The sequence below is a fragment of the Zeus faber genome (assembly GCF_960531495.2).
Source record: "Zeus faber genome assembly, chromosome: 1".
NCBI classification, from domain to species: Eukaryota; Metazoa; Chordata; class Actinopteri; order Zeiformes; family Zeidae; genus Zeus; species Zeus faber.
Genome location: NC_137193.1, coordinates 25,567,976 through 25,592,685, shown reverse-complemented (window position 1 = coordinate 25,592,685; position 24,710 = coordinate 25,567,976). Strand labels below are relative to the sequence as shown.

Below are 24,710 nucleotides of genomic sequence, written 5' to 3'. Positions count from 1 at the left end.
ATTACTCTTTGTGTGTCCTGTTTGTGTGTGTGTGTGTGTGTGTGTGTGTGTGTGTGTGTGTGTGTGTATTCTATGGGGTGTTTATTTATTTGTGTGTGTGTGTGTGTGTGTATTCTATGGGGTGTTTATTTATTTGTGTGTGTGTGTGTGTTTGTCTGTGTGTGCGTGCGGATCCGTGGGGCACTCGCAGCATCTCAAGAGGGCTTGATAAGAATCCTCCAGAGAATCCTCCAGAGGCGTGTGTGATTTCTAAAAATAAGGCTCTTTGCCTATTGTGTGTGTATATGGCGGAGCGGATGGTGGAACAAGCGGATGGCAGGATGGAGGGAGAGAAATGGAAGACCAAACAAAAAAAAAGGACAGAAAGCACATCTGAAGGTGTCATGCTCATCATACAGCCCTGTGTTTGGACCATTTTCTCTCTCTCTCTCCCTCTCTCTCTTGCAATGAGTTTCCAACGCAACACTGTAACAGCGTTTGTGTTTGCTGGTTGCCAAATGGCAACCGGCCACTCTGCTTGGGTTTCCAGCCCACCCCCGTTATGTTTGGCGTGGGTTTCACTAAAGAGTTGGCTGGAATTTGTGAGATCTGGCAACTAGACACAATGATGGAAAACTGACAATAGACAGTCCCATTGAGTCATTAAGAGATAAATAACCGTACGGATAAAATCATACAAAAGGACTGAGGACTTGAACACACTACACATATTCTCTCTCTCTCTCTCTCTCTCTCTCTCTCTCTCTCTCTCTCTCTCTCTCTCTCTCTCTCTCTCTCTCTCTCTCTCTCTCTCTCTCTCACACACACACACACACACACAAACACACACAGCGTTTCTTGTGGATCACACACACGCACTCACGCGGCGCAACTTAAGTGCGTAGTTCTCGGCGAACACATTTGTTGTTATCTGGAGACGTACAGGCGGATCATTTATATGGAAAACTCCCCGACACTAACTGAGCGTCTTAAGCATTGAGTGTGTGCGTGTGTGTGTGTGTGTGTGTGTGTGTGTGCCCGAGTGCGTGTGTGTGTGCACACACGCATGTGTGTGTGTGTGTGTGTGTGTGTGTCTGTGCCTCCCTCTCTTTCCTACAGCTCCCTTCTTCCTCTTTCTTTCCATTTTTCTCCTCTCTCTCTCTCTCTGTGTCGGTGATAGAGAGACCAAGGAAGAAGAAATATAGGATTCTTGCAGGATTATCTGATAGCTCGGCGGAGCTGGGGAGAGCTCATTCCTAGCAATGGGATTTGTGTGTGTCTGTGTGTGTGTGTGTGTGTGTGTGTGTGTGTGTGTGTGTGTGTGTGTGTGTGTGTGTGTGTATGTGTACGTGTACGTGTGTGTGTGTGTATGTGTGTGTGTGTGTGTGTGTGTGTGTGTATGTGTGTGTGTGTGTGTGTGTGTGTGTGTGTGTGTGTGTGTGTGTGTGTGTGTGTGTGTGTGTGGCAGATAGTGAAATCTGTATGTCAGACAGTGACATTGAAGGGAAAAACCTACCCGGTCAAATCCGAGATCTAGTTCACTTTGGCTCCCATTAATAATATTACATCCTTCCACCCCTGTGACTGGTGGACTCCCCCGCACTAATGAAAAAATAAATACTGTGGTGCCCCCTCTGAGGTACCAGCATGTCTGAATTAGGCTGTTTATCAAAGCACCCTCGAGCCGAGTTCAGACTACATGACTGTAGCCTTGATTTTTCCACTCGCCTACAGTTTCTCGAGATTGCTGACAAAGGTCCCAGTGACGATCACTATGTGTGAACCGTTCTAAGACGCGATCCGAGGGATCGCCGAACCCTGAGGGATGTCTCGCAGGCCAAATATCTGGACCTGTCGGGGAGTCCAAATCCTGTAGTGTGAAAAATGTCGTGACCGGCCATGAGATCAACAACGAGCTCCAGCCAATGAGAGCACAAGACACAGGACGAGAGGAGGAGCAATGTAGAAGCGTTTATGGAATGCATGTAATGTACAGTATATCACAATAAAAGAATATTAGGTATTCATAAGTATTTACCTCCACCTCTCTGCAGGGTTTATCCATGCAGTCCACGTCTCGCCACCCGCCCCTCTTCCAAATGTCTCATGTGTTTGCGCGGGACAGTGGCTGTTTCTCGCACTGGTCAAGTAGTGTGAACACCCTTGCCTGGGACGCGTCACGTAGTTTGAACACCGCTACGCCCGCGAGACGAAAATGTGGTAAAACGGATGGTGTGAACACCCCAGCGACGTTCGGATTCTGAATGTGGTGTAGCCTGTGGGAACCTTTAGGACACACAAAGACGATTCTCCACTGTTTGTGTTTGTGACTTGACCCCGATGAAGCTTAAAATGATATGATGAAACAGACCAGACACACACCACGCCTAGCAACACAAAGGGAATTTGGAGCATTGTGTTCCTTTTTTTATTTTTTTCTCATTTTGAGGTCTGTAAGTCTGAGCCCTCTGAAAGTTATTTCCTTACGGGATCAACTGTCTCCCATCGGGTCACGGGGGACTGTTCCGTTCCGTCGGCCTTCAGGCGTCTGGCTTGTGTAACCGTCTCAACTTTTACGTTCGTGCTTCAAATCTGATCCTCAACATTGACATTACTGTTGGAAAAACGTATTTAAATGTTTCTTACTTCCTGTTAATTTTTGCTATGAAATTATCCAATATCCTGGATTATCCCTGCCATAGACACATACAAAACAACTCAGCTATTATTACTAGATTGTACTACTTACTACTAGATTACCTACTAGATTGTTATTCTTTTTGTTAATTCCGTGTTAAAGCAATGGCGCTTTCCCACCTTTTCAAATGGAATTAATATAGCAATAGAAAAAAAAAAAAAAAAAAAAGAATGAGTTATCATCAGAGTAAAATATGCGTAAAGGGACTAAAACTGGACGAGACTTTGCCGTCGTCAGGGCCTGTCGGTCTAAGTTGCATCCTGCCGGAGCTCGGCTGCGGCTCCTACTGCTCCAATTTTGCAGCTTGATTTAATTTTCTTATTCCTTTTTCAACTACAGATATATATTTTTTAGTTATTATATGCAAAAAGCAAAAATATTAGGAGTTTTGACATGGAATACCTCCTGCATTAATGAGGGGGAAAAAAGTTCTGTGGCAGAAAATGCAACGACTTTGAGAGTGATCATTTTATGTAAAATTGGACATTTAAAGCAGTTCCCCAACCCCACAAACACATTCCCCTGATGTGCAAGGTATACTGTATGATGTGCATATATTTAACATTGCACTCCATCTTTTTGGACAAGGGCTCCCTGGTCACTGTGAGATGTCGCCATCCAAAAATATTAACCTGTCTCCTGGAGAAGATAGTAAATTACGGTGTGTGTGTGTGTGTGGGGGGGGGGGGATAAAAATATAAGGATGGAAAGAAAAAATAGATTGTCATAAAGAGAGAGGAACATGGAGTTAGGTCTGAGGAGAGATGGAGCGGAGGGGGAGGGTTTTCCAAGAGTGAGGAATATTGGGGGGGGGGGGAGACAAGCGACGAGAGGGTGTCAAAGGTGTGAGAGAGAGAGAGAGAGAGCGAGAGAGAGAGAGAGAGAGAGCGTGAGCTCGAGGATTTGAGTAAGTGAGGGAAAGGTGTGACTGAAGCTGAACTCTGCTGATGATTTTCCGCCATCCTGCAGAGACGGGGACATACTCGGCTCATTAAAACTTGGTGTGTGTGTGTGTGTGTGTGTATATGTGTGAGAATTGATGTGCGTGTTTTTCGTTTCCAACCATGCTTGGTTGGTTGTTAATTTGCAGTGTTTGTGTAATCATAAGTGTGTGTTATTGTGTGTGTATGTGTGTCATGCATATTTCTCATCAACAGCATCACCACTGACACAAATAGTCCGAGTTGGAAAATCATTATCTTATCTGTCGCCTCCCGTATGATGCATTTTCGCTATTTGAATATGTGTGATTTTTTTCTGTCTGTGAGCTCAGGCAAAGCTCAAATCCATTTGTAAGATCAGCTCTCTCCCCCCGAAAAGACTTTTCCCCAAGTAAACGCGTGAGCGGTTTTGGTCGTATAGCGTTCAAAGAAAAATGATAAAGTGTCGTAGTGCCATCAATCTTTTTCTTTTTTTCTCAGAAGTGATAAAAGATTTGTCCTGAAATATTTTTCATGGCGTCAGAGCCTTATTGGGTTGTGTACAGCGACTGCGTTAGAGGAAAATTGGGAAAGCGGGAGGTGAAAAGAGCGAGACATTGAGAGGCCGAAGGGGAGAGACAGAGAGAGATGGGAGGAGAGAGACAGGGAAAGACAGATAGAGTTTTGAGTTAAAAAAACCAACCTTTATTTAACACGTGGTATCTGATTCCAGTAGCACAAGCACAAAAAACTGGAAGACAGAGAAATAGATACTGTATATAAATGCGCATTGCGGCGATGATAAGATTTACAGTTTTTCCACTAAATTATTCCACAATAATGGATAGATCTGGATTCAACTTGGTGGACAGCATGTTGGGACTGCCCCGACTGAACACACATTTAGTTTGGAGTGCGGCGGATCCATGACACCCACAGACTGGACGTCAGTTTTCCATCAACAAAAACAATAAGACTCAAGTGAAAGTAAAAAAAAAAAAAAAAAAGAAAACATTATAAACCACACAAGAAAAAAGGCCCCAAAGGGAAAAAAAAAAACCCATTGATATCACCACACAAAGGAATCAACCAAACACAGTGCAAAAGGTCACATCTCCCTCTCAAACAGAGCAAATTATATCTTTGTAGCACCACTGTTGTTTAAAATCCTGCACCTCACTCATTAGTTTGTAAAACCTAAAATCAAACCCACACCGTGGCTCTCACCAGACAAGAACAGGGAATCTCCTGATTTACATCATTCTGTATTCTAGCTCTTCTGCTTTTGTAAATTGTGCGGTTTGCTTCCCCAACTAAAAAATACAAAGATTTCCATTGAGTTGGGCCTAGGTTATTGTAGCCAGCACCAAACACGAAGACAGTCAGAGAAATGTTCATCTAACTTCTGAAATAAAATACATAAAACTTTAAAAAGTGGGTCAAGTCTCTGCTATTTAAAAAAAAAACTCGTTGAAAAACAGTCTCTAAAAGTCCACAGAACGGCCATTGGTTGGATTGATGAGACAATAAAAGCATTTACAGCATTAGCACCATGTAAGATTGGAGGTCACCTGACCATGTGCCATTCTGAGAGAGAGAGGGAGAGAGAGACTTCTTTCTCTCCCTGGACATCGTTCCATGTGTTTCCAAAACCCTTCCTCCTTATTTTTGGGTCTTGTAGCGTGAGAAGCGAGTATTCTGGGGGGTGGAAACTCGGGCCTTTGACAATGAGCCTCAGATGCCAAAGCGGCAGCTACTGTCATGGCCGCCAGCAACGGCGGGAGGCGCCGGGCTCCGGGAAGTTGATTATTTTATAGTCGCCGCTTTGGTGCATATCCCCTGCCTGGAACCTCTGCTAGTCATTAGGAGGCCATTTAAATAAACCTGAACCTCCAACCGGCGGAGGCATAAACCCGCGGGGTGCGGCTGGGACTGGTAATCTCCGTGCATCACCTAGTAAGCTTAGCCCTAACTCTCCCACTCTGCCTCAGAGAGCTTGTGTGTGTGTGTGTGTGTGTGTGTGTGTGTGAGCGTGTGTGTGTGTGTGTGTGTGTGTGTGTGTGTGTGTGTGTGTGTGTGTGAGTGTGTGTGTGTGTGTGTGTGTGTGTGTGTGTGTGTGTGTGTCTTTCTCCCTTTCTATTTCACGCTACAACTCCAGAGCATCCACCTGCATGCACACATTTTTGTACTGGTATCAGGTCAAAGTAAATACACCTGGTAAGTGAGGACCCATCTTCCTGGTGCACTTCTAAGCCAAAGAATGTGTCAATTCGGAGACCGGTCCACTAAAACAAACACACACACAGTCTTGATTTCGACCACAATATACAAGCAGTGGGATGTGTGCACATTGTGATGTGCAGATAGTCGTGTACAAATCCACACGTGCTGTGCTGAAATGGTCACACTTACTTTTACACACGCGGCGCACACACACACACACACACACACACACACACACACACACACACACACACACACACACACACACATACACACACACACACACACACACATCAAAGTATCAAAGGCACACGTACACACAGCACACAGGGATTTTTTTTTTTTAAGGATGTACTGGGGAATTAATAAGGCCATTCAGTTTCGGCAGGAAGAGGATGATTCTCACGCTCCCCGCGCCGCCCATGAGAATCCAGGGTCCAAAAGTGAGATGCTGTTACTCGCCGCGCCCTACGAGTCATGAGTCTAGAGCCGCACCGCAGCCTCCACGCACACACTGGCATGCACACACACACACACACACACACGCACGCACGCACACACACACACACACACACACATAGTTACACTTATCATGCCTACTGCCCCACATGCATGTGCAATAGCGGTGGAAGAAGTACACAGACCATTTACTTAACTAAAAGTACAAATACCCTGACACTTCAATTACTCTAGGCAAAGTGAAATGACCACATTGACATCCTTACTTGCTCTTATATGTGCTTTAAATATTACAAGTAAAATAACTAAAATAACAGCTTATAATACTTCATAAAGTACTCCTGTACCTTTTTTCTTCAGATAAGTGCTCATGCTTATCCTATCCTTACAATTGACAAAAATACAAAATATATAATTTTGGGGACACTGAAGTAACGACTGTGTAATTTAGTAAATAGCATAAATATTTTCTTTAAAATGTATTAGAGTAAAAATCAATCAATCAAGTCTCAAACTGAATACACTTAAGTACAGGTACTCTTCACTTAAAGACCAAGTTCCGTTCCTAGGACCAGGTCGATAAGCGAGGAATATTTCATGGTAAGGGGGCGTGGCCATTGCTAACGCTAGTGTAGTGAATACTTGGTGACGCGAGATGAGATGCCGGACACTGAGACGCTGCATATGCAGCGCACACGCCGCGGAATTGTATGCAGTGCATGATATAGACAGGAGAACTGGTCGTTAGTCCCGACGGTCGGTCGTTCAGTTAGGAGTACCTGTACAGCTGCTTGAAGAACGTACAATAATTATGTGGTGTGGGAATGGTGTGGTTTCAGCAGCTACACCTGACCGGGATCTAGGTAATTAGGGTCAGAGTGGCTGCATACCTGTTGCTCGTTGGTTGGTCTATCGAGCAACAGGTAAAACCCCCATCCCCACACACACTCAGGAGAGGAGCCCTTGTCATGACACATGTCCATCTTCCGAGGCTAATTCCAACGAGCCCACTCTCGACAATAAAGTGGTGTGACTACAACCCCGTCATCTGTGTCTCTGTGCCGGCGGGCCCTGCCACACCTGAACAGGGACTCTCCGGCACGGGGAAGGGACACAGAGGGGCTCTCCGAAGAAGTCCTTGAGCCATCAGCGGTTCAACGGGTGGCCCCACTACCAACCCTCTCCCGACCGGCAGCAGCAGCACCCAGGGGGTCCGGCGGAGGACCGGGGGAGAAACAGCCACAGCAACCACCACAGGTAACCGCTGGCGGCTAGCTTCTCCACCCAGCAGCCATCGCCGGGACCATCAAGCAGCCAGGCCACCCCTCAAAGTAGCCCCTGGAACAACCAAGTCCGGCCACACCTTCACCAGCCAGCACAGCAGCCCGAGGCCCCACGCACCACAAAGGAGGAGGGGGCGTCCTGTGGTGGTGTTCCAAGGAACCACGTTAATTTTTTTTGGACATTTGTTGGTTCAAGGTATGGGAACCCTGTTTCAGAGTCCGTGTTTTATTATTTTAAGCGATAGGAACACTACGTCAGAGCCTGTCCTTTTCAGGTATAGCGACGCTGTTTCAGAGTGTGTTTTTCAGGCTTTTTTTGTTTTTGTTCTCTGCTTGGTGGGGGGGGGGTAGGCGGGGGGTAGGCTTCGGCCAGGTATTCTGGTAGTAGTTTTGTGTCGGGAGTATGTGGTTTGGGGATGGTGTGGTTTGAGCAGCCACACCTGACCTGGTCTAGGTCATTTGGATCAGAGTGGCTGCATACCAGTTGCTCGTTGGTCGGTCTAACGAGCAACAGGTAAAACCCCCATCCCCACACACACTCAGGAGAGGAGCCCTTGTCATGACACATGTCCATCTGCTCCTGGGCTAATTCCACCTAGCCCACTCTCTACAATAAATTGGTGTCTACAACCCCATCTTCTGTGTCTCTGTGCCGGAGGTCCTTGAAAACGCCACTTGGGTGGTGCGTGGTAGGCGAAACTGCCACAAGGTACAATAACAAAGTGCTTTGATTACTTGTGTTACTCTCCACTAATGATGTACACACACACACACACACACACACACACACCTTCCCTCCCATATTATTTCCCAGCGCCTGGCATCGTAAAACATCCAGCCCAGTTTTTTTTTCCTGCCCTGAGCTATTCCCATGCTACAGCGGAACGCCAGCACCCCGTTTTAAAACATTCCCACAGCGACAGACGGTATAAATGATGTTGCTTTTCCGTTTTCTCCAAGCTGCAGCCTCCAGCGTCCTGTATGGCCCCAATAACTTCTTTGTGCGTGTGAGTGTGTGTTATGTGTGCTTGGGCTGAATTAGCTGCCATGCGTCTTGTCTTGGGATGAGTGCGAGCCCCGCTAAGCTCATGGCGACAGTTGACGTTGTCGATGTTCACGGCAACGGCATCATTGTTCCTCTCCCACCATCTCCAGCTGTTGTTATCGTGGCTAGACAGCTTCTAGTCGCACCCCCTAGACTCCACACATGGGTTCGTTTTTTAATGTGCGCTGTGGGAGAATCATTCTTGCCGTTCTGAGCGGTTAAAGTCAATATGGTTTGTGTGTGTGTGTGTGTGTGTGTGTGTGTGTGTGTGTGTGTGTGTGTGTGTGTGTGTGTGTGTGTGTGTGTGTGTGTGTGTGTGTGTGTGTGTGTGTGTGTGTATGTATGTATGTATATATGTGTGTGTGTGTGTGTGTGTGTGTGTGTGTGTGTGTGTGTGTGTGTGTGTGTGTGGAGGGGGCTTATATTATATTTTTTAAATGTTTTTTTTTCTGCCATGGCGTGACTTAGGCCTGAGTCCTGGTGTGTGTGTCAGGTGTTTGTGTTCTTGTATACAGGCCGTTTTGTGTGTGAGAGTGTGTGCGTGCCAGATCACGATCTCGGAAACAAATTGAAATGGCCAACTCGAGGTGTGTGTGTGTGTGTGTGTGTGTGTGTGTGTGTGTGTGTGTGTGTGTGTGTGTGTGTGTGTGTGTGTGTGTGTGCGTGTGTGTGTGTGTGACGGACTGGTTAATTTATTCAGGTTATTTTCTGCTCTCCAGACCCATGCAAATGAGATTGAATGGGAAGGGATGACAACCATTCAGCTGCTGACAGACAGCCTCATCTCTCTCTCTCTTGCTCTCTCTCTTTTCATAATTTTCCCTCCTCTTTTTTCTCATTTATTTTCTTTATTTTCCTCAGTTTCCCTCTATTTGGCTCCCTCTGTCCTCTCTCTCTCTTTCTCTATTCTTCCTCTATCTCGTGACACCTCACACAATACAAACAAAACAACACACACACACACACACACACACACACACACACAATCTCATGCGCATGTTCCACGCGTGCAATCCCCCACGCACGTTGAGCCGCGCCACAATACAGGTCTCCCCAGGTCCCATCAAGGTGGTGGTTCTCACGAACATTACTACCACCACCACCACCGGCCCGGATTTGCCGTGATGGTTTGCATCCATATGATAAGCTCAGTGAACCTCTATCCACTGAATGAATGCAGATTTTCTCTTTATTGTTGTTCAGTAATAAGGGACTCTGGCTTGCTGTTAGCTATAGCTGCTAATACCACGTACCCAGGGGCAGGCTGACCTATATCTCACCCGTTTCAAATGAATCGGGCCCCCAACCACCAGGGGGGGCCCTGTGACGGCCCCCAATCGTGTTGTTTTAATGATTCAAATAATTTCTGCATGGCCGCATCGACTTTCCACATTCACATTCCGCATTTTGGATCATCTCGGACATTGACATCTCGGATTGCGAATTTGGGATCCAGCGATCTTCTCTCCAAACAAAGCAAATAAAAAGTGTGTTGTTATTGTGGATGTATTTAATTTAATCCGTTTCTTAATTGAATGAAACAAAAAAGAGCCCTGTGCGTAATGGGGAGACTTTCTCAGTCACTGGGTGAAAGCGACGGTCACTTGCTCAGCCCCCTCTCTCTCTCTCTCTCTCTCTCTCTCTCTCTCTCTCTCTCTCTCTTCTCTCTCTCTCTCTCTCTCTCTCTCTCTCTCTCTTACACACACACACACACACACACACACACACACACACACACACACACACAGTGGTACAGTGGTACCTCGACTTACGACTGTAATTCGTTCTATAAGAACGGTCGTATGTTAAAACAGTTGTATGTCGAAGCAATTTATCCCATATACACCATGCTAATTTTTTTCTATGATTTCCTTCTTAGTTTCAATAGGAATCATTGCCTTTCTCTTTTTCCCATCATCCTTCTTCTTAGGACTCATCATGAAGGGTGAACATAAACAAAATACACAGCACAAACACAGTAAATATGAGAAAAATATGGATAAGCCACGAACTACATGCACACACGATGTAGGTCGCCCGCTGACTGTCTGCTGACTGGCCAACGCAGCAACTGCAAATTTCCACGCTCGTATCTTGGAACAGTCGGTCGCAAGTCGATACAAATTTTCGCGACGATCACTTCCGTATCTTGGATTAGTCCTAAGTAGATGCAGTCGTAAGTTGAGGTACCGCTGTACCACGATGGCAACCGTTCCTATACGATCAGTATCTATCGAATCGCAACAAAGATTTCAGTGCCTCGTTTCGGTGCCATGCCCGAGCTTCCAATTGAAATATCTGCCCTTCAGTGCTCTGAAACCGCCACACGTGGCTTCACAAAACATTATCGCTTGGAGTGCGCCGCTTGAAATCCTCTGTATTCCTATGGAAACCCCAAAGTGCCATGATTTGCCTCTATTTTAACGGGATTTGCATTAAAACGCCATTTTTTTACACCGTTAAAACAAGTCAAAAGTTCTGCTTTTTATGGTGCTCTAGTCTACCGAGATACCGTAAAACAGATGTCACTTTTTACGGCGTAAAAACCCGTCATAAACGCTGCTTTTTACGGCGCTCTGGTGATGTACAGTAAGATGCCGCTTTTTAGGCCGTGAAATTATGTCAAAAACACTATTTTTTTCTTAGGGTAACGAGCCGTTCCTTCTGCCAGTAAGCTCAAACTTTCTGTAACAAATCAGTGAAGAGTGAAGCAAGACCAAAGCAGTGCATCGATGAAAGGTGCTGCCATTGTTAGGCTGTAGATCTGTGATGCCTTTACGATTTTTACAATACTCAGATTCAGAGGATTATGTGACAGCAAAGAGTCCTCTTTTGCGCATTCTCCCTGATTGCCATTCACCATTCACAATCACATTAATGAGGATCCAAATGACAAGCAACTATTAACAAGCAACTTCTTATAGTTTCTACCACACTCTATTATGCCCACTAGACTACACTGCATTATTTTAAAAAGTCCAAAAGGTTGAGATAGCCGAAAACGGAATCGGAGGTTTGAGCAAAGCTCAAAAAGGTGAGAGAAATGGCAGCTGAAAACAGCTAATTTTTATGCTCTTGTCTGTTATTCTACTGTGGCAATCTCGAAGGTTTTGGTTTCGTTGTTTTTGGGGACATCTATGGTGAAAATCAGTTACTGCAGGTGTGTTTTTGGACCTAATTTCCTAGAGATCCTGTGTGAACTCAGTCAGTTGGTAGTTAGCACCTGGACCAACCACTGCTGAGTATGGAGAACTTGCACTAACTGCGCCGCTTGTAATTTGAATGCATGGTGGGAAAGTCGGTTCACACATACCCGGTTCTTGGACCGGTTCTTGGTACTCCGCATACTGCAAATGCAAAAGCTTTCATCAGCGGACCATAAGCTCAATCACTAGGCTCAATGAAAAACTTGAGACGAGCATTGGCTACGGAAAACAAGCTTTTGATGAATTGATTAATGTGTACTTTATTAATCCCCGTGGGGAAATTGGTTCTCTGCATTTACCCATCCTAGTATCTGATGCATCTCAGAGCAGTGGGGGGTTAAAGCCCTGCTTCTAACTTCACGCGGGCGGGGCGGGGCATTGCATTGCATCATGCGCAGGCTGTTTATAGCTGAGAAGAAATAAAAATTTGTATTGACAAAAAACAGTATGCAGTGGGAGTATTTACTGTATAGGTCTAAAAAAAGCTTTTGATACCATTGATATGATATTGATATGTTGCTGGATAAAGTGGAAAGGTATTGTATCTGAAGGATTGTGCTGAATTGGTTTTGAAGTTTTTTAAGAAAAAGGCGACAATTTTTAAAGATAGGTGAGCATAAATCAACATGCGTGGATATTACTTGTGGAGTCCCTCAGCGGTCAGTGTAACTCCCGAAATTGTTCTTTTTGTACATAAATGATATATGCAGGGTATCAAAAATATTGAAATTAGTTTAATTTGCGGACAAAACTAATATTTTTTGCTCTGGGGAGACTTTACACCAGCATTTGGAAGTGAACGCAACGGAAATTTGGAAATTTAAAAAGGTGGTTTGATAGAAATCAATTATTAAATTTGAGCAAAACAATGATTATACTGGTTGGAAATTGTAATGTAACCACTCACGTACAAGTGATGATCAGACAATGTTAATATAAAAAGAGTATGTAAAAATATATTTCTGTGTGTGATATGAGATCACAAAATCTGCTTGAAACCTCATAAAAGATGTGTGCGAGCAAAGTTGGCGAGAAGAGTTGCAGTTCCGGGAAAAATAAGGCACATTCTGGATCATAAAGCGTTACACACTCTATTATCTATTGTTCACTCGTGTTACAGTACCTGAAATACTGTGCGGAGGTTTGGGGTAACAAAAGCATATTACATTCTTTATGCATACTACAAAAAAGAGAATTAAATAATAAAAATATTAAAAAAAAAAACACTGTCTTCGTACAACTATGAAGAGTATGTGTACAATTTGAGGAATAGTTTGGATATAGAGCTCAAGAAAAGTCCAAAAATCAATTGATTCAAGAACATGTACAATAAAATCATTTTTAAGAGGTATTGGAATGAGGAAGGGTTTGAATTTAAGTTATATGTGATTGACACTGAGTGGATATTTGGGTTGTACATAAACGCATTGGGGTAGCTGTTTGTGAGTTGTATATATGATAAATATTTCGTTCATTGTTTGAGTTATGGAGAAGGGGTCGGACCATGTAAGTGTAGACTTCTTCCTCCTCCTTTTCGGATTTGTAATATTAATTTAGGTTGTTTATGATCATTTGTTTGCTGTATATGTTTATTATTCATTTTAATTGCTATTCTTGTTTTGTTTTTGTTGTTGTTGTTTTTTTACTTAATGATATATGTTCAATATAAATACCAACCAATCAATCAATATTTGAGCACTACAGTAAAAGATAGCCAGGGGCAGTCTTAGTGATTTGGAGGCCCCAGGCAGGACCAGTGTGAGGTCCTTTTCCACCTCCCTCAATGCAAACATGGCTGGTAAACAAAACTTTACATTAGAGGGAGCTCTTTTCAGTGAGAAAAGCTAAATGAGAATTGTAAGTGAACCATTCAAACGCTCTTCAGTGGAACAAGGAAATGATTAAGAATGTATTGAATACAATTTTAAATTCTGAATTACATGACTAATGATTCGGGAGTCACTACAGCAAAACAGTCATTTGCTCGTTTTGTTCGCCACTCGAAGTGCAACGACATTGCAACAATATTTGCTTTACTGTTTATCGCATATGATCTAGACAGGTAATGGGCACATTCCTTCACTCATTCACAAAATAAAAATCTGTGTGTCTATATCTATCGAGAAGTGTGAATTTTAGGGTACGGGGTGAAAATTCACATCTCTCTGATGTGTGATGGGTTCAGACGCTGCCTTTAAGAGCTGTGGTCAAAGTTTCAAATCCAGATTTTATCCAAGGCACCGCCATTGTTCTGTAAATTAGATGACTGGAGGAGGCAACATCAATCGATAAGACTCCGTGGCTCGAGTCCACGGCAGTGTTTGCGGTTTCAAGCCCAGTAACCTGGGTCAAGCGCTAAGTCGTCCTCGCAGCACGACTTGAAGGTTCAATGCCGACAACCAAGGTTCCTGAGACTCAGTGCCTCGAAGATGTAAGACACAACCTTCCTTTTGAAAGGCGGCACATTGAGAAGCGCCCCGGAGACGAAGGTGAAGTGATAAATTGACCTGGTGGCGCAATTGCTCAGGCGCTGCCGTCGCAGGTTCCGCCGACGCTGGCTCAGAGGACACAAAGAAGAAGCGCTGACGTCACTTCTGTACCAAAAGTCAAATAAGGAAACAACAAATACACACCAGACGCAACAAATTTCACTTCTCCGTGAAAAAGTTATCTCCTCATTGTTATGCATTATTAGAAGAGGGTAACAGACGCTCTCAATTATATTGCCGAACTGGCAGAGGTGGGCTGGCTGCTCCCAGAAAACAATTCCCAAAATGCAAATGGCTGGGAGGACCCCGCCATTTGCATTCTGGGAATTGTTGTCTGGTTTTCATGCGCGCGATCTGAAAAGTGCCACTTTCTTAAAACTATCATTATTAAAAAACAATGATGGCAGCAAATGGGAATATTTAGAAGTTACAGAATAATAGAGGGGTCATTATGCTATAGTGAGCATGAACCTGGAATTAAAAATAATGAACTTTCATTTAAAATAAAGGGGTTAACTTGAATTATGCATCTTCCAATATTTTTGCAAATGAATGATTCAAATATTATTTCAGAAAAACACATTCAACATTATCTCATTGATATCCAAATGTAACCACTAATTGTGTTTCTAAATGTGTGTTTTGTGCAGCAAAAGTCTGGAAATGCTTCTAAAACTTTAAAGGCTGATTTCTCGGAACTTCTGTTTCCAAAACCTTCATCTTTAATAAGGTCATAGCTTCCAAAGTATTTGCTTGGTTCCCGCCAGTAACGACAATACCTTGTTTTGAAGCACTGATTCTACATTTTCATATTATGTGAAAACAACCAATCAGAGCAACTGAAGGTGTGACATAGCGCTGCGTCCCCGCTGGTTAGCGTTAGAAACCCGCCCCATATTTAAAAGTTTTTCACACCGAAAGATAGATAGATTTTTAGATTGAAAAATAGGCGATTTTCCCATTGCCAGGAGAAATGCCGTTTTTTCTGGTGCGTCACGTTCGACGTCACTAACACGCCGGAAAAGGGGCGTGTGACGGTTCCAGTGTTGTTGGGAATAAAACAGTCGGCTTGGAGCGATGCTGGAGTGATTCGGAACACTTCACGGTCCCTCATGCTGAAAGAAAGTAAATAACTTCTGATTTTGGTTTTGGATTATAAATGGGACATGAAATGATGGAACGATACAGGGATATTCCTGTCTATTTATGCGCCAGCGTCAGGAATTTCTACGCGCGTCGCATCTTTCAGGTAAAGGAGCCAAAATGAGCGGGTCGACCGGGATGTCCGGTTCACATCACGTCATTTGACCCGGGACTGACACCCGGGGGTTTCCTTTCCCACTGGTGACTAATGCCGGATGTTAGCGGGTGTTACCGGGTTGTTGGTGCAGTGGGAACAGGGTATTAGATAAACGGTTGTCTACCTGGCCAGGTAGGCTGACAATCGGTCTGAGACACAAAGACACAAGACACAAAATTGACCATAATGTTGGAGCTCTAAAAAATGCAGTTTAATCAAAAAGCAAAATGAACCTCCTGACCCTTGGATGACTTTCAGAGATGTCATCGGTTTTTACCGATTTATCAAAGGCCCTTTAACCTACGGTGACCAGAAGTCCCGTTTTGTCCAGGACTGTCCTGGTTTCGAGCTGTGTCCCGAGTCCCGACACAGATCTGTCAAACACTATCTCTGCTTGGTGCTCCAGTTGGTGAATGGTTTTCAACATTCACTCAATAAATGTCTTGATTTTCTAGTTTTCTAGATTTTATAATATTATCATTATACTTGAAAATACTGCATTCTGCACAGACTGCAAGTGTATATTCTCGGGGGTAAAAATACCGACATATTATATTAAGAACGCCAAACATAAGTGATAATAATAATAATAATAATAATAATAATAATAATAATAATAATAATAATAATAATAATAATTAATAGTAATTGTCCCCCGTCCTGATGAAAACACCTAGGGTATGTGCATTAGCCCATACATGTTCACGTGCAGCAACGTGCGATGCACTTAAGGGTCCCGGTTTGGGGTTTGAAAATATGGTCACCCTGAATTAACCACAAGGCTTTCAATATAATTGACCTTTAAAAACTTACAAAAAAGTATCACACCGTGCAGTATGATATTAATTTCTCAGTCAAAACCTATTTAACCAGCGTTAACTCGGGATTATGCATGGACTTCAACACTTTTTAGTGTTTGGAATAATTTCCATTTTTCTTGATTTTATTCAAATTTGAACAGAGGAAAACAGGTTCTGGACAGTCACACCGTATGAGCAGTAGCATTTCAGCAGTTCAAACAAACTGTACTCTCTACACCCTACTCTACTCAATGAATGCACTATCTGACTAACAGTGAAAATGTGCCTCTTTAGACAATTTACTACTTTTTATGTCGGTAAAAGTAGCAGAAAGGAGTGGACATGTAAAATAGCAGAAAGTGTCAATTACCCATATGTATGAGAAAGGCCTGGGTTTGATTTGTTTGTGCACATGAAAGAGGCTCCTTTTGAATGCCCACTGACGTGTGTGTGTGTGCGTGCGTGCGTGCGTGTGTGTGCGTGCGTGTGTGTGTGTGTGCATGCGAGCGTGCGAGTTGATTGAGTTAAAAGCCAGAGCAGATGACAGCGAGAACACAGCCTAATAGTTTTTGCGTAATTACTTTCAGATTTGCCGTGAAGATGCCATGTGCCCCGGCTGACTGTGAATTACCGCCCCTGATACTCGCTTAACCCCTCAGAGATCTTTCCCTCCCTTCGTCCGTCCTCCCTCGCTTTCTGACACGCTCTTCACCCCTTCACGCTCAAATATCATCTCCACTGTCTCTTCATCCCCGCTTGTCCTCCACCCCTCCTACCCTGGACTTGGGTTTTGAACCTCTTTTCCTCCTTGTCTTTCCGTCTCCTGCCCTCCAGAGGTGCCGGTGTCCTCGGTGCTGTGCCTGTCCTCGGTCAGGGAGCTGCCGGTGCAGGTCCGGGAGCTCTACGCTCAGGGCTTCGTGCTGGTGGCCGTGCACCCCTTCGTGCACCCGTGCGGCCCCCGCCACGCCCGCATCCAGAGGCAGCTCCACCGGGCCGTGCTGCTCAAGGAGACGCCGCCCAGGTACGACGTCCACGCAGGACAGAGAAGGCTGTACAGTTTTCACATCTTAAGCCTTAAATTATTCCGATTCATACCTTCTGGGATTGTTGGCCAAGATAAATATCCAAGCAGTAAGTCAGTCAGTCAGTATGGAAGATTTAATTACTGGTGAAATCTGACGGGAAACTCAAACGTGTGGTGTGTAGTTTATTGTAGCTCAATGAGGTAAAAACACCTTTTATGATTAAAATCACACCGCTATGGGTACTACCATTGATGAAAAGAAAACATTACTCTAAGGTAGTTTTTAAAATTAATTAATTTAGGCTGGAAGTGCCAAAAATTGGGAGCTTATGTTGCACAAAAATATTTCAAAATTATACCAGAAACTGGAGGTCAAATGACTTAGATGTGCCCAAATTAGAGGTGTACAAGAGACTGGGAAATATTTTTATTGATTTGTGAAGCTTTATTATGCATTATTTCTTATGATTTTTTGATCATTTAGTCACACATTAAAACTGTGACCTTATGTGCCACCAAAATCTGGGATGGGATTGTTTTCCAATTATTTTCTGTATTTTTCATACCCACAAATCTTTCACCATAGTGCCACCTCATGTCCCCCAATGTCTGTACAATATTCTGATTTTTATATTTGAATTTTTAAGCTCATTGAGCTTCATAAAGCTCACAGTTTTGGCTAATTTTTCACTTGATTAAATTGATAAAAAAAATAATTTGATATTAATTTTTTTTTTATCATCTTTTCACCACTAGTAGTATACATGCTCCCCCACAACTGGTCCAATTTTTACGTTAAATGTCAAGTCATTCACGTTTTGTTGAAATTGTAAAGAAAACCCAAAAAAAACACCCCCAAATCAGCAATTCACAGTGTAGTGTAGTCTGTATCTCAGGATCCATTTTTAGGCTCACCGTCCCCACTTGCTTCATTCCATCTGATACGTAATGATATACAATGGGATCCAAGAACTCCAATCCTCACCTTGCCACAGTGGATTTTTGTCCCATTTTCACCTTGGCCACAGAGCATCAGGTCGGCTTCATTATCAGATGCACATTCATGTGGACACACACACACACACACACAAACACACACACACATACATACTCATACATAGAGTATACGTCTGAACATGTAATGTGGGAGAATTCAAAGTTGGAAAGCCCTGAAGCTGAAACAGTTGAAGTGTAGTTCCCTGTAATTCCAGATTTAGTTTGCGTGGTTGTTTCTTCTGACGCCATTCAATTCCCGAAATCGAATAGTCTCACCCATTTCTCACACACACACACACACACACACAGCTCTTTTTGATGCCAAACTGCCCCGCTGCTTCCTGGCACCCGTCACCTTTGGAGACGGCTGATTGCATCATCAGCACTCGCCAGAGGGGAACACCGGTACGTCGAGAGCGAGAGGCGCTGCCTCTCCACGCTTTCATCTCCCCTCCCCTCTTCAGTCATGGCCACCCTTCCTCTTTCTTTTGTCCTCTCCGCCCTCTCTCTCGTCTCTCGCTTTTATCTCCCCCATCGCCTCCTACGCTTTTATTAGAACCCCCCCCCCCAAAAAAAAAAGCAGGGGGGAAAAAAGCTCAGTGCCGAGAACGAAAACGACGCTTCAGAGACGGATATTACGACGGCCTTTTAAAGGAACTCGCTCCAAACCCTGTCTGAATAAGTCTTTCATGGTCGTGCATTGCAGGAAATCCACTCCCCGTCGCTGCGTAATAACTCTATTGTGAATGTAATAAGGCATTTATTCCCATTCGAAGAAAGAAATGTTTTAAAATCAAAATACAGTAAATTCATAATTTTATTTTGACCTTTTAATCAATGTTAGGGCAATACGAAGATTCAAGATGTTTATTTGTCACATACATGTACATACACGCGTACATACATACATACATATACATATATATATATATATGTAGTGAAATGACCAGGAGGCTGCATTCCAGAGAACACAAACCGGAATCCCTTGACAATTTAAGAATCATATGGATGGACACATTTTCGACTTCATAGCAGGGAGGGAGAGAATATTCATAAAGCGAGTGATTCGCAAAGCAAACATGCATTAGTCCACACAGTCAGCCTCCGTCAGCCCTGCAGGTTTATTTTTACTCTTGTTGACATTAAAGATTAAAGTCTGGCGCTGTGGAGTTTCTAGCTTTGGGGGGAAAAGAGCTGTTTATGTTCACCGTTATCGATTTCTTGCTCTGGCAGAGTAGTAACGTGCATGTATTACCCTCTGGGGTGTTTTATTTTGTTGTTGTTCTTTACTCCCTTTTTTATTGTGACCCGCCTTTTACACGCCGCTTGGCAGTTTGGAGAAGAACCAGCTCAAGTGGGCGGGGCATCGCCTGGAGACGGACGTGTGCGTGGCGGGTCACCAAGCCCTCGACCCGGAAGTGATCCAGAACTACGTCAAGAGGGTGAGCTCCCGGTGGACCACTCCTGGTGCCCCTTCCTCGGCAAGAGGAAATGAGCAGCGGTAAAACGGGACAGCCAATCACAGCTCTTGTTTCTAATTGAGACCCGGCAGCCAATCAAGGCCTTCATACGTGCCAGCTAGCACGTTCAGTGTAATTGCACTGTTGTAATCTAATTCTGTACAAATTCCAACACTTACATTTTTGAGCGAGTGGCTTCATGCTTGGCCGCTGGCGGATAACACAAACAGTTTATATCCGGGCGGTATTCCAGCGATGAAGAGAAATCAACAAAACATTTCCCGGTTGGATGCACCGGTGTAGCCGATGCTGAAGCCGCTTTGGCCGCCGTCTTTCAACCTATAGAAAGGGCGTAGAAAAGGGACACACCGAATGCACTGTTGTGTTTCTCTTCATTTCCAATGTGGCCTTGTACAATAGCTTTTTCCTAATTCACGCTTTTGTTTTGAATATTCATACGACTATATCCTATATGATGTCCACGTTTAGCTATAACGTATCCAGTGACCTTTCCTTGTCTACACTATAAATAATTCTGATATAAATAAAAAAGTAGGAGGCGGGTTATCACATCTTTCATCCAGAAGACCAACACTGAAAGGGTAAAAAGCCGCAGTCTGTGTGGGTTCAGCTGCATTTGACTGCCCTGCATTTATATTTCGGTATATATCACAGCTTGCGTTGTATAGACAAGAGAAGCCAGAGGCCGTGTTTATAAGCTTATCCTCCATAGGTGCTTTTTTTTTGTAGCATGGGTTTGATTCCCAACAGCACTGTCACTAAAGCTACACTGAGGGTAGCTGCTCATTATAAAGGGGAAAACAGACATCCAAAAACATAATTACACCATCGACATCTCCCTCCTGACTCAATGCTTACCACGGTACGTTTATTTTCTGTACTTTTATTTGTTGATTGAAATAGGAGGCCTACAGAGGTCGACACAGCCAACGCCGCTTTGCTTTCGGGCGCCCTCGCGATTTGGCATTTCAAAAGTTCACCAAGGTGGAACTCGAGGCGGAACTTTGTGATGATTTACTTCACTAGCGGAATGCAAATGTAACGGTTGCACAGAGAGTGTGACAAAATTTGGCCGTCGCAGATGCCGGCGTAACCATGGCCTGATACAGGAGAGGGAGCACTTTAAAAGGTTTTGGGAGGTTTTGGGACGCTGCATTACTACTTGCTAGAACTGACGGGGGCAAAAAAACAAAGCAATGAAAAACAAACCTGGACTTAAGAGAACCTGCCCGTAAGCCGCAGGGAGAGAAAGTGGTCTTTGGCATTTATAAAGGTGCTAAACTTTTGCTCTCTCTGCTCATGAATTCGCCAACAGCCCGACAATGGGAAATGAGAATGTGCTCTATTGAATAGATTTGCATCTGAACACCCAGCGAGTACAAAGGGAAACCTGATTGGATGGAAATGCACAGCGCTGAGTATAATGTGATAGGCTATGGCAGCGTGACATGAATAACCAATCAGATCAGTGGCTGCTGAAGCGTTGGAGATAAGAACCAGGCGGAGTGAGGGGCAGGTGTGTGCAAGTGTGTGTGCGTGTGTGTGTGTTTGTAGGTGTGTCTGAATTCTCCTATTGCTGTCTAGACCACCGACCCTCCATCCACCAACTTCCAGATTGAACGCTTTGCATTTGTGCCTCCTAATTGTGTGTTTTGTGTGTGTGTTTGGAAATGTTTTGGGCGGTATCTAACAACTGCGTACACGTGCACTTGTGTGTGTGTATGTGTATTAGCAGAGTGTCAATAACAAATGGGTAATGGGGAAAGGTGTGTCTCATTATTGTTAAAATGGGAGATTTTCATTCTGATTTCTCTCCGTCGAGCCTGTCGTGGACTGTCAGCCCAAATATCAACTGACAATTAACTACGAGGGCTTGGGAGGGAGGGAGGGAGGAACACACACACACACACACACACGCTGAGATAATGAGGTCCTTTTGTCATTTGAATATTTGATCTTCGCGGATGATTAGGTTAGCTGTTATTCTGCCGAATATCCCTTCTGCATGGATCAGCCTTTGTTTGCGTGTAAATGAGGCTTTGTTTGTCTTTCTATTAGAGACTGTGCAAATTTGTTTGCAATGCTATGGATATAGATAAGCACTGTCATTCAATATTGCTTGCTTGTGCGGGTTGTCCTGTGTGGAGAATATAACGTTGAGGTGTGTGCTTGTGTGTGCTTGTGTGTGCGTGCGTGCGTGCGCTACTCCACCAGATCCAAGATGTCTCAGAACAGGGGGTGATGTTCGTGGGCTTCCTCCAGCAGCCCGGTGGGGGTCCCTGCTTCCTGGGCTCCTGGGACCCCGACGAGCTGTCCTCCCTGCACTCCAGCCCCTCGCCCATTCACCGGCAGCCGTTCAGCTCCGGCGTGAGCCCCACAGATCCCGCGGACCCTCGCTGTGGCGTCTTAGAACCGGAAAGTACCTCGTTCAGCCCCTCGAAGCCCGCCCAGAACTTTGAACTCGCTGGAGAAGAACCATCTCGTCAAACGCCAGAGGAGTCGACAGATTCAACAGACATACCTCAAGATCGATGTACATCGGAAACGAACGCAGGGGGACAGAACCACGTCCCTGCAGGGGCTTTAGGGGCCCTGCTTGGTCCGCTCTCTGCAGAGACTCTGGAGAAGGTCCAACAGCTGGACCGGAGTCCACCGCGAGCCACAAAAACGGAACAAGAACGGCCAGACTCGGACGCAGACCTTCAGAACCACAGGGAAAGACTTTCCTCCAGCCCGGAGAGCAGCGTGGGCTCTCCCGTTCTAGACCTCGGCGGCAGAACCGCCGAGTCCAACGTCGGCTTTACGGAGAGCCAAAGCCCCCAAAGAGTGCGAAGCCACAACAACAACATCCACCTCCGAGACAAGACTTCGGAGAACGAGAAGGAGAGCGCGATGTCGCCTCTGACGCAAGGTGGTGAGTAGCGAGCTTATGATTTGTCCAAGGGCTTGCTCTCCATTACCAGGCTGCAACTTCTCTTGAGTTTTATTTGTAGGGACGCAGCTCTTCGCCCTGTACAACCACACGGGGGAGCTGAACATCTCCGAGCGGTTCTACTCGCTCAGGGTCCCGCTGCGTGTGCAGAAGGAGGCGGGGCTTACCACAGAGGTTGACGCCCACTGGCTGGATCACATGACGCAGCACTTCACGAGTGGCGCGCATCTCATCGACGGCTTCTTCCACCTCGGAGACGACAATGGTGCATGAAAGCAATTATCGGTTAAAAGCTGTGGAATACGAAATAAATAAGTAGAAAATCGAGTCATTTCAAGCTTCACGTACTGGCTTTCTGGGTGTAATTATTAACTTTAAGTTGCCACGATTATTGGAATTGGTTTTGCCAAGCCTAGATGAAACTATTAGCATAACATAACCCTTAGTTTTGACCACGGTACATTGGGTGAGAAAGTAACAGCAGCAGCCAAAAAGAAAGGCTATCAAAAGCAAATATAATTATCACAATTTTTTGTAATTTGTTATGGGAAATGTAGTTAAATGGAGAAGTTGCTTATTGTAACCCAAGGGGTCGCCCATGTACATTGATATCCCCGCTTAGCTCAAAGCTCCAGTTTCTTCCTCAGCTTATTCATTCTCGTGCAGGGCTATACCCCAAAACTGCTCAAGCTGAGGGTATCTCGCTCGCAGTGGGGTAACGGATGATACGCTTGGGGGTTTTGTGCCTCAAGGCTTACGGCGTAAGTCTCTTTAGTCACCCGTGACATAAGATGGCCCCAAGCCATGAGGATATACCAATCAATTGTGAGAGATTGAAGAGTGGCATCTTGTTTTAAAAACTCCAGTCTAAATCACATACATCCTCCACATATACAGGTATGCACCTGAGTTTGTTTCTCTCTCCCTCATCTCGCTCTCCCTCACACACACACTCACTCTCTCATTCCACCCAATCTCTTTCCAGACAATGGGATATCATCCGTGGACAGTGTGTTCATCTTCCAGAGCTCTGCCGAGGAGATGGCAGCCGTCTCGTATGATGCAATCGTGGTGGAGCAGTGGACCGTCGTGGATGTGGGTCTATGAGTTTTTGATACTTTTTTTGCCTCTGTGGCGGAGTCGGCGGCACACTTAAAAGAAATCCCATTGTAGCTGAAAAATTAAGCTGTGTTCAGTCAAGCTTAACGTAGGAGGGGAGATGGAGGAATGTGTGTGTGTGTGTTTCAATGTCTAGATATTTATTCGCCTGGATAATAACTTTACGTTGGTGGATTCTTGCCAGTGGCTGGAGACAATATGATGTGGGCAATTAAGACTGCGTAATATATCAGTACATCAATATTGCCGTATATATATATCGTCTGGGATTTTGATTATGGTAATATTGCGATACACACCAGTCAGCCACAACACTAAATCCACTGACAGGTGAAGGGAATAACATTGCTCATCTCGTTCCAATGGCACCTGTCAATTGGCTCAAGGAAGGACAACCGGCGAATCAACGACGGGGTCATTGATGCGCGTGGATTAACGAAAGCTAGCCCGTCTGGTCTGAAAGGTGTCAGAACACACAGTGCATCACAGCTTGCTGTGTATGGGGCTGTGTAGCTGTAGACCGGTCAGAGTGCCCATGCTGACCCCTGTCCACCGCCGAAAGCACCTACATTGGGCACAGGAGCATCAGAACTGGACCATGGAGCAATGGAAGAAGGTGGCCTGGTCTGATGAATCACATTTTCTTCTTCATCATGTGGATGGCCGGGGTTAGGGTCCGATCCGATGGAGCATCTGTGGGATGTGCTGGAACAACAAGTCTGATCCATGGGGGCCCCACCTCGCAACTTCCAGGAC

The 24,710-nt window shown here is 44.8% G+C and overlaps 1 protein-coding gene across 1 annotated transcript in view; it reads left to right on the top strand.

The window, feature by feature from the left end:
- Nucleotides 1-24,710, top strand: part of rftn1a (raftlin, lipid raft linker 1a) — a gene marked incomplete at both ends in the record, with an annotated part of 28,167 nt that overhangs the window by 1,661 nt on the left and 1,796 nt on the right. The window contains 5 exons of the mRNA XM_080018889.1: nucleotides 17,237-17,423; nucleotides 19,756-19,864; nucleotides 22,118-22,814; nucleotides 22,897-23,100; nucleotides 23,821-23,930. Coding sequence (XP_079875015.1) covers nucleotides 17,237-17,423; nucleotides 19,756-19,864; nucleotides 22,118-22,814; nucleotides 22,897-23,100; nucleotides 23,821-23,930 — 1,307 coding nt within the window. The remainder of the gene's footprint in view (nucleotides 1-17,236; nucleotides 17,424-19,755; nucleotides 19,865-22,117; nucleotides 22,815-22,896; nucleotides 23,101-23,820; nucleotides 23,931-24,710) is intronic.